The 15,843-nt window shown below is 39.3% G+C and overlaps 1 protein-coding gene across 2 annotated transcripts in view; it reads right to left on the bottom strand.

Annotated features, from left to right (window-relative positions):
• The window catches only part of TLE4 (TLE family member 4, transcriptional corepressor), a 100,536-nt gene that overhangs the window by 60,754 nt on the left and 23,939 nt on the right, over window positions 1-15,843 (bottom strand). For both annotated transcript variants that reach the window (XM_032441279.1, XM_015849189.2), the window contains exon 5: window positions 8,215-8,277. In XM_032441279.1, the coding sequence (XP_032297170.1) occupies window positions 8,215-8,277 (63 nt within the window). The remainder of the gene's footprint in view (window positions 1-8,214; window positions 8,278-15,843) is intronic.

Below are 15,843 nucleotides of genomic sequence, written 5' to 3'. Positions count from 1 at the left end.
ACCAAAAATACCAATTTTACAATCCATATGAGGGCCCTGCCTTCTGTTCATCAGTGCGCTCCGGAACTTACATGTCACCTTTAGAAGCAAATCAGTCACAGAAACTTCTTGATTTAAAAAAAAAAAAAAAAAAAAAAGCATACTGAAAATGAAAGGTATGTATTTTCAACAATCATACAGTGCCCACATCACTGAAGGATATACAGATTCTCTTTGGTACATTTCAAAGCACCTCAACCATGAGAATGGAATTTAAAATGCCATTCACAATTCTGTCAAAAACATGAAAGAGAACTAATTATTTCAATCCCCAACATGTAAATCTTAATAGCTTTAAAAAGTCCATCAAAAACACATGGTCTAATTAACAACACAGTTTACAAGCTTCAGTGGTTATATTATCTCAGTTTGAGTGATACTGTATTCCTGCAGTAAATTCAAAATTGCTGTACACTGAAAAGTGATCAGTATTTATTTGAAAACATCAGCTACAAATAAAGTAATGTCCCAATCCTGCAGCCAGACCTGTGTCGGTTTGGAGCAAGCAATTGTGTGCACAGTACTGAGAGTGAATCACCCTCAATTTACAGACACAGACTGAGCATAGTGAAGCACCTCAAGCTCTGTTCAGGGGAGGAAGAGCTTTGTTGCACCTGGGTTTGACATGCTCAGATGTGTCTGTTCCTGGTGCTCCCCACCCAGCTATCTTCATTACAAAGTGGGGACAGTCTGCCATGCAGGAACTAAAATGGCCTTGTCACTTACAGATTTCCTCTTCTAAAAGCTCCTGGGGTGAGGAAAAGCAAGTCTAAAAATCCACCCATAACCATGAGAAATGCTAACCTCTAGTACTGAAAATGGATACCAACAAACAACGAAGGAGGTAATTTAGAAACATTCTTGGAAGGAAAAAAAAAAGTTTCAAGGTTTATTTGTTCTTAAGCAAAGAAGAATTAAATGAAGGAAATGCCAGGAAAGCAAATAACATACTATGGAAAACAGAATCACAGCAGTCCCATTTAGGGTTTTCTAAAGGTACAGTGCTAATATAAACCAAATCTGTCAGTTAAGAGCAGCAAACATGAAGAACAAAAAATAGGGCTGACCATAAGCATGTTCTTGGCAATGGGGAAAACAAACAAACAAACAAAAACTGCAGCAAGTGGCATATCATCACCATGGATAACCATTAAAAAGGAAATTGCAATTCTTAAGTTTCAAGTTTCTGATGATGCATTATCTCCAGATCATCACATGGTGACAGTACAGCTTACATCAAAAATGTAGCTGGACGCTCTGTGATACACGGCTTTGTAAGGCAAGGAGGTGACCAAAATAATTACCCCACCATACTCTGGTAAAATAATTACCCCACCACACTCTGGTGGTGGTCAATTACACCCAAAAGGGATCACAGAATTTTTGATCACATCATCAAGTAAATGAGAAAAATCCTGATTATTAAAAAAACCCTCTCAATGACTGAATGGATTACAGTAACCATCGGTTTCCTGTCATTTCCTAAGTAATACTTTTGCATGAAAACAAAGACAGGGATCCAGCCCTATGTATGAGCATTCTTCTTCACAGTTATAATACCCATACTTAATACTTAATTTCTGTTCTCAGGCCACAGAGAGGAAAAGAAACAGCTTCCAAGGAACCTGCAGAATTCTGGCCTGCAAATGTCAACAGTGTTATAGAAATCCTTGAAATTTTCATCCAGTCTTAGGAAAAATAAGTTGACTCGATGACAGTACAAATGGCTCTGTTTCTTTTGCAGAATGTACACAAACAGTGGATCTGAAGAGTATTTGGGAAAACACTGTTTCATTCCTAAGTGAGAAGAAGTGGAAGTGGAAGGGTCAAGCACCAAAATCTCTCTTTAAGATTTCTGCTGAAAAACACTTCTAGACAGAAATTCCCCAACCAACCACACAAAGCATTTTTCATTGTTTCTAATAGGTTTGGGATCAAGCCTTCATAGAAAGGAGAAAACCCACGGGCCTTGTAAAGCTGAACCTAAATTAGGTATGGTAGAAACAATTAAAACTCTCTGCTGCTAGCTGCTTTAACATTGATTTAATCTTCAGTGGTATAGTATGCACAACGGAGAAAATGGATGGTCTGAAATTAGCCTCTCCATCACTTCCACCTGAGCAGAACAACCTATCCACATCCAGCTCCCTCCCATCTCCCTGAGACCCTGCTGGGTCCTTGCCCCATGTGACCCATAAGCTACTTCAAATCAGAGATGCAAACAATACACGTCAATGCATCATAGCAAGAAAAATCAGAGTGGCCTCCACACCAACTCAAACCTTCTTGGCATGGGGATCCCTTACTCATCCAGTCCTTTGTGCATGAGGGAATGAGGGGTTTCATGTCACCGATCATAGACTGGGCAGTGCCTGGAGGTCTCTATTTGGCAGAGAGGCAAGGATGCACACAGTAGTAATCCAGGGATGCAGTATGACCGAAATGCAGCAGGATGGGCAATGTGAAGGATAGTTAGCACCATAGAGGTCAGGGCAGCTGCCAGCCCAGACCATTGCTAGGGTCCAGCACAGTGTTGGGTGCACAGTGCACATGCTCCAGCAACCAGTGGCATCATACTACCGTCAGTCACTAGACTACCCATCAAATGACCATGGAAAGACTTACAACTAAATGAAAAAAAATACTGCAAAATAAAATATTTTTAATTTTTTGTCAGATACATGATGGCAGCACATTTTAATGCCTGCCTACCTCCTTGCATGATAGCAAATGACAAGACCACTACCTTCAGCTATGAGAAAGCAGTATTTTGCATACCAGACCAGAGCAATGAACTCAGTGCCCTGCCTCTCCTGTCATGCAGACTAGTATCATTTCTCCTTTTGCTCTTCTTCCCTTTCTGTCTTCTGCAGGGAGCGGTGTCTGCAGTTGCCTTATGCTGGAAAATCTCCTCCTTTTGGTTTCCTGGTGGGTAACAACAACAGAGACCACAAGAAGGATGTAGGTGTTTTTGCAATAGTGTATTACCACACTATCACCTAGCCTTGATTCCTGTGCATGCATTGCAGCATTGTGGAAAATACCCGTGTTTCTTATTTGTTTGTTTGTTTTTTTTTTAACATACTGGAGCTCCCTCCTTCTTCCAGCAACAGAGGAGCCATGTCAATGGCAGCCAAGCAGCACAAACATGCAGAGGAGTTGCTGTTAAAAATGTCTAATTTCAGCCTTCCTCCAGCACCATTTATAAAGCCCAATGCAAAAACTGCAGATAATTTGTTTTGCAGAAGCAGGTAAATTCTGCTATGTTTTATTTATAATATTTTGTTGTTGTATTATCTGCTTAAAGGGAGTACAGACCATATCTTGCTTAGGAAATGAAGCGGTGTCATTCTGAAAGCCTGATCTAGAGACAGCATAACGAGATGAAGCAGTACTGAAGACACTGGTGAGCAAAAACGCATTTACAGTGGAGTACAGCACACACTAAGAAAACTAAAAAGGACCAGCAGGGTCACTGAATCCAGACACAGCAACTCAGACAACATATAATAACCACTTCATAAGATCCTAAGAAAACTGCTGGCGATATATGCATAAATTGCTAATAAGATGTCTTCCTTGGCAGAAGGATTACAGATATGTGATAGCTTCCTTATACTTTCTATTTCAGCACGTCTTGGGCAAGTCTAAGATGGAGGAAAATAGCTTTTTCTTCTCAGCCTCTCAAATCTCAGACCAATGGTTACTGTCTTTTGAATAACATTCAGGGACTCTCGCTCTGTTTCTATATAATGCACATAATGTTCTTCATGCAAATCTAATAAGATTTAGAAACTCCTCTATAGAATATCAATATACAGAGAAGTTGAGCGTATTATGGCCCAAGTTTATCCTGCAAAAGGAAAAGCATCCACTAATAGTAAAGTGTCTGAGAGGAAATGACTGCATTTGAGAACACATGCAGTATTTTCACTGTTTGTTTGTTTGGTTTTTTTTGCACATATGCATGAGTTTGGCATCCAACTGTACTCTTAGGTCAGTGTCACCACCCTGTTTTGCATGGGAACTCAAAGCTATTAAAGAGCAGACCTTCTAGATTTTTATCAGCCTGTTTGCCTTAAGGGACACTGAATCTTCCAAAATGTTTCTGATAGCCTCCTCCAGACTACACAATGCTTGCAGTGTAAATGAGACAACTGCTGTGCGTACACATGAATAAATACAAAAACAGTCAATATTTACCCAAAATTAGGTAACTGTGATCAAAGAACAACTCAGTCACACCAAACAAATGCCACAATCCAGCACACGTTATTTGGTACTCAGGGCACACGGGCAGGGTCAGACAGCAATAGCCACAGGCTTCATTCAGACACTCAGACACACCACGTTAACAAGACAGGAACCAGCTTCAACCTGAAACCCACACATCTGAGGAAATGTCACACTGTGCTGCAGCTGGTATGCCCAACTGAGAACCAGCATAAATTAACAGAGGTGTAATCTACAGCTATATACCCAAAATGAATGGTCTCTAACCAGCTAGATCCTCAGAGGATGCAAACATCAAACTACCTATGACAGCTGCACACTATCAAAATTACGTTAACTCAGTGCTAACAACCTCCAAGTATTTACCTATAGCCTGTGGGCACCTCCTTCCCCGTATTTAATAGAAAGTACCTTGAGCACACCAGTATCTCACAACATCACACAGAGGGGGAAAATAACTATTGCAACACAGGAAGTCTGCAACAGTAGCAGAAACTGAACACTTATCACCCCTGAGGTTCATCTCATGCGTCAACCACAAAGTCACTCTTTTACTGAAAAGGGGAAGTCTATTTCCTAATGCTATTTTTTAGTTTTCTCAAGATGAAGTCAACATAAAAACAAGATGCTATTTGACGGCATATATCGGACATTTAAAAACTTTTTCTTTTTTGATGCATAGTTAGGTAATCTAAAGCACTTCAGTTGTAAAGCTGACTGAAGCCTTGTGTCAGAAGAAATTCCAGAGAGCATACCAGTAAAACATTCTGAAACAAAGCAGGCAGTAATACCCAGAAGGGTGACGTATTGTAATTGCATTCATTCCAAGAGATCTCTAGTGTTTTTGGCCACAATTTCTTACTTCTAAGTGAGTTATCTCAAGTCATTGATTCCTTACGAAGTTAACAAGCAGTAAGACAAGTTAACCTGGTGCTATTATGAGGCAATAATGTTGCCATCAGTGCATGTAACCGCTGTATTTTGTTCATTTTTCCCTCAGGCACAATACAAAGGAGCCTGATCACATTTTTCAGGCAAAGTTCACAATTAGACTGTATGCAAACTGCACAAACAGCAAAAGCATGTTGCAATTCAGTTCTCTATTAATCTAACAAAATAAGGAGGCTTCCATTAAGACACTTGGTTCTTAAAGATACAAATTAGGCAAAAACTAAGACTAGCTCGAAACTGGAGACCAGTTCTCTTTTGCCTCATCAGCATATGCCAATACAACCTGATCATAAATTGTGTTTGTATAACAGAGGTCAAAGAATCACCAAGATTTTCTTAACCCCAATATGAAAAGTGCCACCTCCAGCAGCATTGTCAAGATATGTGAAAAATCTTTTTGTGCTTCTACATTCAACCCTTCTAGTCCCTCTCCCATCTTATTAGATAACCTAGAAACTACACTTGCCTCCAAGTAATACAAATGTGTACAGTGGCTCCCTGGAAGTGCTCCCTTTTGTCTGTGTCATCACATATAAGGTGCCTTATTTGTGAACTTTTTTTGACCTCTCAATTTCCTGTATAGCCCAAAGAGCTTTAACATCACAGAGTATGCACAGGGAAGAAGCCGTAAGACTGGTAAACAAGACATGCGCAAACAGCTGAAGGAAAGTTTGTGGGCCGTGGTTTTGAAAAGCAGAGGTTTGCTAGAGCAGAAACCATAAGAAGGTCTGTTTTCAGACCTAAAACTTCTTAAAGCTCTGACCTAATGTCACAGAGCAGAGTGACACTGGTGTGCTCAAGCCCTCATGGGGTCCATACTGTACCCATGACAGAAGTGGGTCAATGTAATTTTTTTTTAAATTTACAATCTTAGCCACCTCTGTTGTCTATCTACATAGTTATTACAGCAAGCATGTGAATGAGCAGATATTGCAATAGTTAAGTTCAGAGCTATTTTAATGTGATACTCTCCACGTTTAGCTTGAAGTCCAGAACGTTGTCAGTGATCACGGTCCTCCGCTCACAGTTCAGAAGCTACTGCATATGAGTACCACAAGGGAGATTAGCCTTGACTGACAAGATGTGAGAAATAAGATGCAGAGACATCACAGTGCCTCCTCTCTTTGCATTTAAGTTGTGCTAATTCCAGCTTTCAGGACTCCTGGTTGATGCAGCTGCAGGGACTGGTGAGCAAAATGAAAAACAGGGCAGGGAAATAGGAGAGATTCTGAGCTCGCCTAAGCAGGATGCCACTAACACTGAAGCTCAAAAACTTAGTGTATTTTCTTTTTTAAAATCCATGTGAGCACACAGAGGGGATGCAGGCTAACACTTCCAAAAACCAAAGCTGAGGGCCAAAATCTGTCAGTCACCAAACACGTCTCTCTTCAGATGTACTTCTAATCTCACTTTCTCCATGGCATGAACCATGCTTGCTCCAGGAGAAACAGGTTGGGACCTGGAAGCAGAGCAAGCAGAGCAGCATGACCTGCTGTTACCTACTGCAATAATGCTCTATTCAGGAATTCTTCTGAAAATAGCAGTCCCAGTAGGAGTATACTGGTACAAAGTTTCTAAACACTGTACCGCATACTCTGGAAGAGATGTCTCTTGTCACAGAAATGCTGATCCTGTGCCTTTGCCAAGATCACAGCTTTGCCTGCCAAGAACTCAACCCTGCCTTTGTTTCAAAACCGTGACATTTTCGTGCTCACTTTAGCATGAGTATGAATCAGCTTTACACCTCATTTTTATATGCTATGTTATTCCTGTGCAGCAATTAGAAACCCATGACTAGAAGTACACTGATTCTGTAGCAAACTACAAAATCAACAGTTATTTGATCTAGATCCATGCAGGACTTGAATTCTGGTCCCCCAGCAATATAACTAGGTTATTATACATCATTTAGTTACCACAAACCTATCTTTAAAGGCAAAGAGCATTGCCACACTCACAAACACTGCCAGGTTCCAGTTTTGATAGCATGACCTTCATCTCGAACATTGGCAGATGCATGCATGCACATACACATGCACACAGCCTTTAGAATATATGCAGGACTAACAGCTCCCCTGAAAAACAATGGTACTTTACCGGACAGTTGAAAAGGAGAAAGAAAAAGAGTCCTAGCACATTCTCAGGCACAAATATGATGTTTTATGGATGCACTATACAGAATTACAGCCTCCAGCTCTGACTTCCATACTACAGCAGCAAAACTTCAAATTAAACAGAGTCACACACAGCTCCTCATTCTTTGCCCCAGAGGGGTGGGCAAGGGAAGCCATCATACACCCAATGTCTCCTTTCATGAACCACACTGACTTATCCCTTCAACCACGCCTGTGTCTTTAAGGCTCTATGCAAGATCCAACCAGCTCCCCAGTTAATACCAGTAAATCATAATTTCAAAATATTTAGTGCTTACAGAAATCAGCTTACAGTGAGTTTCAATGTTTTGTCTATATTGCAAAAATACACTGAAATAATAGCAGTATTTAAAGGTAATGACTAATCTGGGATGAGAAAGCAGGCAGAAAAATATTGCATTCGTAGGTCTGTGGAACATCACTACTCAGTACACCATAACAGAAGTTTCTGCTGAACTTCAAAGTCTTCTGCCAAGAATGTAGCACAAATCATGCCTTCCTACCGTTTTGGCAAGCCACCCTCTGATTTCAGATTGACAAAGTCAGAACTGGGAGCAAAATTACATTTCCACATGACAGCAAAATATTTAAACAACTAAAATTTTGTTTAACACATCACGACACTCTCCATTTCAAGTAAGTACGTATAAACTACATTATAATAGAATCAGAGAAGCTAATTAAGTTACAATGAGGATAGCATACTGGAAAGTCAAATGCAAGCACTGTGAGATTCTTAAGTGAACTGTCTCAACACGATCCCCCACTTCAACAAAGGGGACTGTAACAAGGCAACTGTTATGCCTTATGACTGGCATGAGTTCAAACTACTACGTACCTCTTGGGACAGGAAGGGAATGACTTGTGCACATATAGCATTCAGCCTCTTGACAATTTCTGCCTGCAAATGACACAGAAAAAAAAAAAAAAGTTTAATTATATAAACTCTCAGATGCAACTGTCAACCGTGAACACAGAATACACATTTTTTATTTGTTTGCTTCCATCTCCAGCCCTCCTGGCTAGGACAGCTTAACATATTTTTATTATTATTTTTTTTTAATGAAAAAGTCTTCAGGAGATGTAACAAGAAGATAAACAGAATACTGTGGATTGCTCTGAATTCTCTCCCAGGAAGCAAAGGAAGCATCACTTCAAATTACAGCAATGTCAATGTAAGTAAACAAATAAGCCAATTACTTCTATACGTACACTGTGTTTCATGTGAACATTAGCAACACAATATACAATTCCACTGCTAATCATTTTACCACATAACTTATAAGTTTAGATGCTTTGCACTACTGTGTCATATTTTTGCTATGACCAAACCCTGGATTAACAGTAGTTACTTTCATGAAGCAACTGCCATCAGAAATGGGTAATAAACAATGTTTTATTTCCATACAGCAGAACAATTCTTATTCTGTGTATCTATTTTGCAAATCTCAACAGAGATACAAGAATTACAGCTTGGGCAATAGAATATTTATAAAGTAATGTTGACTTTCTTGCAATAAATTGTAACTTTCTTATTATAAATCATAACTAGGGTCAGTTTTTCACTATACAGTAGGACAGAGCATTCTTCCTGCAGAATAACTAACCACATGACAAATATGTACAAACTTGTGCAATGTGGGTTTCCTTCCTTTACCGGCAACCCCTCCAGCTTTTTTGCTATGCAGTTCTCCAAAATGCTTACCCTTAGAAATAATCCTGGAACAGAATGGTTTAGAAACAGCAGTATAATGAGAGAACTGTATGTAAAATAAAGCTGTGCTCAAGGATTACTACAGTTACACAACCAGGTAACCGGAATATCTGGTATGCTGGAAGTAAGGTACATGTGAAACTTACTCTGCCCCCTTGTGCATACTGTGAATACACTTTTGAATTCATACACACTATTTCTCAATACAATTTCTCAGTTTCTCCAAAATCCACTAAAACTCCTACAGGTTATCTACATATCAATCTCTATGATGTACCACCCCAGCAACTTCTCACTGATTTTCACTGCTAATGCAAATCTCCATGTCATTAAATTTATGCATTCTAATACTTATTTGACATTCATATACTGTTTTATTAGCAGCACAGTCACCTTGAATAACACTTGAGAACATGTTAATCGCAAAGCTAAATTATCATCTGGTTGCAAAGATCTATACATGCCTATAATATTCTTTAAAATTTAAAAATTAAAAATCCCTTTAAATAGACAGTGTTTACTACACTATTTTATTTGTTTTACCCTTATGAAGTACTTGTTACATAAAGCAATACAGGGAGGCACAAGGTATGTGCCTAACTCCAGAAATAAAGACTTCATGATCTAGTACTGCATTGTTTGAGAAGCAACATTTGATAAAGGCATTGTAGAACATAAGACAACTCACAACAGTTCCAAAATACTTGTGCTGTAGTTGTTCAAGTACCATTAATTCAGTCATTTCCAAATTTGGGTTCCCAGCCACACTGCTGTATTTTCTAAAGCAATTTCCTGAGTGCCTTAAAACCAGAAAAAACTACATTCCTGCTCTCAGAGGCTTTTCCACATGTAGAAAAAGCCCCCGAACACCATGGTCTCTGACTCATAGTAGAGCCTCCCTCAGACATTCAGCTGGTAATTCTGAAAGGCCTGGGGATTCACAGATTTCAAGCCCAGAAGGAACTGTTAAAACTGTCTTCTCTGACCTCCTAAGTAACACAGGCTATAAAATTTCACCTACTTCTCCATCAAACTCATAAATTCTAGTTTAGCCAGAATATAGCTTAGTCAACCAAAATAATTTCATTCAAAGTACTTCATGGAATGTCTCCCAAATTAAGGTATTTAGCTATGGTGTTTTTATTTTAATCACTCTCCTGTCCACCCAGAATTATATGCCTCTTTAACTGTTCTTATGGCCAAAAAATACATGAAAAGTGCTTTCTCAGTATTCACTTAGAAATTCACCTCAGGCAAATCTTGAGCCTGGACAGCATTGATATAAAATGTTACTTGCAAAAGGTTGTAAGCAGTTGGTATAGGGAGCAGCAGCACCCACAGCTTTAACAAACCTCTTGGTAGTAGTCCTGCTGGATGCAGAACAGTGGTAGTTCTCCCAAGCAAGAAAGTGAGCTGAGCAAGATGGCATCCAGCCCCACATGTACATGTACAAGAAGGAACTCACTGAGGGGACACCAAGGAACCCGTCAGTATTCCAGAGCTGGCCAAGGAGGCTTGCTAGGCCAGTCACAACAGTCAGGAAGCTTTCCTAGGCACAGACACACATAAAGACTCTGTCCTCATTAAACTGGTCTTCACTTCTTTAGCAATGAGCTTTCTTAGTTGTGTGGTTATGAACACAGTTATGTTTTAACATCTGCAACTCTATGTTTAGATAAAAATCATAGCAACTTCAATAAATACAGTTGCTTTGAATCATAGAATTACTCAGGTTGGAAAAGACCTCAAAGATCATCAAGTCCAACCACAGCCTAACCATAGTACCCTAACTCTAACAACCCTCTTCTAAATCATATCTCTGAGCACCACATCCAAAGGGCTCTTAAACACATCCAGGGATGGTGACTCAACCACCTCCCTGGGGAGCCTACTCCTGTACTTGACTACCCTTTCTGTAAAGAAGTGTTTCCTAACATCCAACCTAAAGGTACCTTGGTGAAACTTGAGGCCATTTCCCCTCGTCCTGTCACTTGTCACCAGTAAGAAGAGACCTGCCCCGCTCTCACTGTAAGCATCTTTCAGACACTGGAAGAGAGAGATAAGGTCTTCCCTCAACCTGTTTTTCCCCCAGACTAAACAGCCCTAGCTCCCTCAGCCTCTCCTCATAGGGCTGATTTCCCAAGCCCTTCACAAGCCCTTCTACCCTTCTCAGGATCTGCTCCAGTACTTCCATGTCTTTTTGAAGCACATGAATGATTACTAAAAAGTCTTGGGAAGGGGAACAAAAGCAGGAAGTATTCAGGAGTAAGTGCTCCACACCATCTCATGGTGAAAGGTAGTGATGGAGTCACCTGAAAAGCAAACCAGCCCTGGGAGCAAGGCACTTCAGGCAGCACTCAGCAGCAACAGAGCAACTCAACCAAGCAGCAGGACTTTGCCACAGGACTACGGAAGTACAGCTGCCTATTCTTGGGTCCACATACTGGAAGAATAGAATGCTGGGTACCTGCGCAAATGCTAGGAAGGTTATAATGCTCTGAAGTCCAAGACCTCAAAATTTCCCATCTGCATGTGGCTTCCAGTGCCAAGGAGACTTCACAGAGAGAGAACTATCTGCTTTATTACTCCACAATGCTCAGGCTTGGCTCCAAAGTAACTGCACTTAAACATTCACAGAATATTACTGTCTTTGGGTGCCCCTTGCTATTTCTAAATAATATTAGAAGAACCATAAGACAGACACTGAGCTATTACCAAATACGCAAGGATGAAGCCTTTCCTAACCCCAACCTCACAAATATTTTGGAAATGACTAACACTTATAATTAACTCTCCCGTACCTGCCATTTTTGCTTCTAAGACTGTAATTCTGCTTAGTTTGAGAAAGAAAAAAAAAAATAAATCTGAGCTCCCTTTACACCCAAGTTAGGAGAATGGTCTGCAGATTAAAGTTAACCTGCATTTGTGGAAGATCATTATATGATCTAACAAGTGTTGCCAAAAGCAACAGGAATACACCACAGCCAACTCTCTTTCCAGATGGCAGCCACACTGGTACTCCACAGATGTGTGGGACACACACAACAGAGACATGGGAGAGTTTTGCCTCAGTGTCTAGGAGTGACGGACGATGCCTGAAGCAGCATACAAAATTTTCAAAGGGATTTTCTTCTTTCCCAAATTTTCATAGAAACAATCCATCTATATCATAATGTAACCACCAGCAAGTGCTTATAGCAAAAAGTATGGACAATCGGTGTGCACACATACCACATTTGTTAACATACAGCAGTAAGCAGATTACCAGAGGAAAAAGTAGACTACATGATTTGAGAAGTGAAATCGCCTTTACACACACGTGAATAAAAAGGCGCGAAACACATTCTGATGCACCCTATATACTTAATTAGCCAAATGCAAAAGGTAAAAGGCATTTAAGCAAATGCTTACTTCCAGTGTAAGGACAGCAGGACTGTCAGAGGATACTATTTGTGCCACATAAGGAATAGTGTCTGCATTACACATTCCCAGTGGTCCGGAACTGAATAGTTAACAGCATTCAGTGATGTCAGAATATTTTCTCATTACTGTGTTCCACATTAGGTATTAAATTAATGATCCCAAAGCATAACAGCTCAAGAAACAAAACACATTATTTATGTATTTTTTTTGCTTAATATGAAAAAAAGCAAATGATGTTAAGAGAAAAAAATAATAATAATTTAGATCATACATTTTCACATAGTGAATACAAAGTATCCTGTCTTGACAATGCAACTATTTCTGTAATTAACTGCACAGAATAATACTACCACTACACACTTGTTTATTTTAACATAATAAAAAGGAGCTAACTGACTGAAGTGGGTTTCTATCAGGCCACCCTACAATCTAAAGATGAGGAGATGGTAACTCACACTAGCACCTCCATAGGTCTGCTCCATTAGACCAGGCCTGAAAACTCCTCACTTTACATAATGTGCAAAGTAAAAGATAAAACAAAAGCACGAGTATGCTTTACATTTCCACGCGGACAAAACACATTTAAAAACCAGCATAAGGACTTCTCTTCTCTTAGATGCCACGCCAATTGGTTTTCCATGATCAGCCTAATTGGCAGGAAAAGGAAGAAGTATGATTTCATAAAATCAGGCAGCCAGTTCCTCACACTGAACACTAAAGTTGCCTCGGAAACACCGCTGCTTCCATGGCCAACTAATTTTGCCTCCTTTTTCCCATGGGATCAAGCCTTAGAGAGGCATCATTTATTTACAGGCCTTTCCACTGGGCTCCAGTTATCGGCCAATAATGCTGAGGACATACACTTCTAATGGCCTATGTTTTGCAACCAAGTCTAATCTAATGGCGCAGTGCCCAAACTCCTTTTCCAGCATAGCCATTAAAGGATGTAGGTTATTGCTGTTGTCACCATTGATATTTGTCACTGTAATGTAATTAGGGCCCTAAAATGATGCATTACAGCCCTTGGCACAGCTTCTATTAAAATCTTTTCTTCTGCTCACTGAACTGCGACCTGCTTTCTGATGAATAACAGACAGACAGCTTTAGAGTGAGGAGCAGATTCATCAAAGAAGTATTTTTCAGCATTGGAAATAAAATAAATAAATAAATAAATAAATAGTAGAAGGGAACTCAAGAAGAAAAGCACAAGGAAAAAGGAAGAAAAAGCACACGGCACATTTGAATTTCATCTGACCACTTGAAATTCTGATTACATCTGATGAATCTTTCTTAGGACAATATATTCTCAGCCTGTGAATCACATGGTTAATCAGGGCTCTAATCTGCTATCCATCAGCCTATGCCAGCACTGTAACTTCCAATCAAATTTATAGGTTATGTGGGTCACGCATCCCTGAACAGCTACATTCACAGATATCCCATTTAAACCGGCACAGATTCTGAAATGCTGTTGTTAGGGTTACTGAATGTTATAATACTATTCAAAGCTTTATGAAAGCTCCTGATAAACAGCTGCTAAATTATTGCCTGTGGATACAGCATGATGCTCTGAAATAGCATTAACGGCCCAATAAAAGGATGATTGTTCATGCCAAAATAAAAAAAGGATAGCTTTTGCTGCCATAGTTTGTCAAATATGTTAACAAACACAGACACTTCTATTACTCCTTTCCCTAAACACAAAAGATGTTTGGTTTTGCACAAGAACACACCAGCATGTTAACATAAAGGATGAGGGAGTGACAGGCAGCAAAGGTTCAAGTCAGAATTGTCTTTCCAGTTATCTAATGCAGGCACGTACTCTTTGTTCCCTTTAAGATCCACCGACAAAAGACACTATTTTAACAGTTCTAAGCTCTTTTCACAAACATCCACATGGCTCTTTTTTGTTTTTTGTTTTTTAAATAATCAATAAGTCTCTATTAATTACAATACTGACATTAATAATTATTAACATTTATTAACCATGACGTTAATAGGTATTTTGTTTTGTATATAAAGACATAGCAAAATCACTTCCAGAATCTGGTCCAAGCAAGGGAATTAAGACCTGCACTACTCAACAGTCCCTCTACAGAATGAAAACACATATCTAACAGCAGGGCAGCTGCTTAACTCCTCAGTTCACTGAACATTTTTTGACTAAAGCAGCGAAAGAGCAATGTTAAAATGATAATTAACTGCCCAAACATGCAGACAAGAACTGTAAAAAGATCCAACCTCTAAGCACACAAGAGCCTCCAAAAGCCTAGGTATTTTTGAAAAATGTTCACCAGATAACCAGCGGGCAAGGCTGAACCTGAGCTCCCAGGAGGTAGCCCAGCCCAGAACAGTGGGCTTGTGGTCTGACATCTAACAGCAGCGCATAGGAAGAGGTGTGTGACAGCCCACTACATTCCTGAGCCTTGTTCACAGTTAACAACGAGTTTGGTCTGATTCACCCTTGCTGCACGCCAATAAAATTGTACCTGAGCACATAGCAAAATATGGGAACACGTTTTAAGTGTCTCACTAAGTATTTTAGCATCTATCCCAATTTCTAGCACAACTGGAGCCTAAGAGAGAAGCAAGAATCACATAAACATATGATACAGAAATACTCAGAAATGTTCTGATACACAAGGAATTGAGAATCCTTTTGTTGCTTTTAAAAAAATTCCATATGCATTCCTTTTTAGCCGAGAAAAAAAGGAAATTAGGATTTTATTTATAGTATATAAACTTCAGGAAAAATATTTTCACTATATTTCGTGAAGTTCCACAGTTATTACAATTATAAAAAATTGCTGGTAACGAATTACCACTGGCGGCTGTAGGTCTGTCAGTGGAATGGAAACAAAACTACTATATATGTATTGTTGAAATAAAACAAAGTAATAAAACACTATTGGGAAACCCATTTCAGCAGCCAGTAGGAAAAAGAATATATGCAATTACACTTTCAGAAAAATAATCTGAAACAACTGTTATTTCAAGTTTAATTTGTTTTACACAATGCAGCCTTTGCCAAAAAGATCAATCTAATTTATTAAGTGCTTACCAAGAACGCATACACACACCCATAGTATCTGAACAAGCATTTCACAAATTAGTGAGGAAAAAAACCACATTATTACACTGTATGAGACATATCATGATCCTGAATAAAATGAGCAAAAAAGGTAATCTTAGTATTTCACAGAAAATTAACTCTTCTTTCATAAAGAAGGATGTGTTTTGTTTTAATCACAGACTGTTGTCTGGAAGCACTTATTCCACTTCTACAGAACTGGAGAAAATATTGCAAGCCTTGAATATAAAACTCCTCTT

This window comes from Coturnix japonica, chromosome Z (assembly GCF_001577835.2).
Source record: "Coturnix japonica isolate 7356 chromosome Z, Coturnix japonica 2.1, whole genome shotgun sequence".
Lineage (NCBI taxonomy): Eukaryota > Metazoa > Chordata > Aves > Galliformes > Phasianidae > Coturnix > Coturnix japonica.
This window is presented reverse-complemented; position numbering and strand designations above follow the sequence as displayed.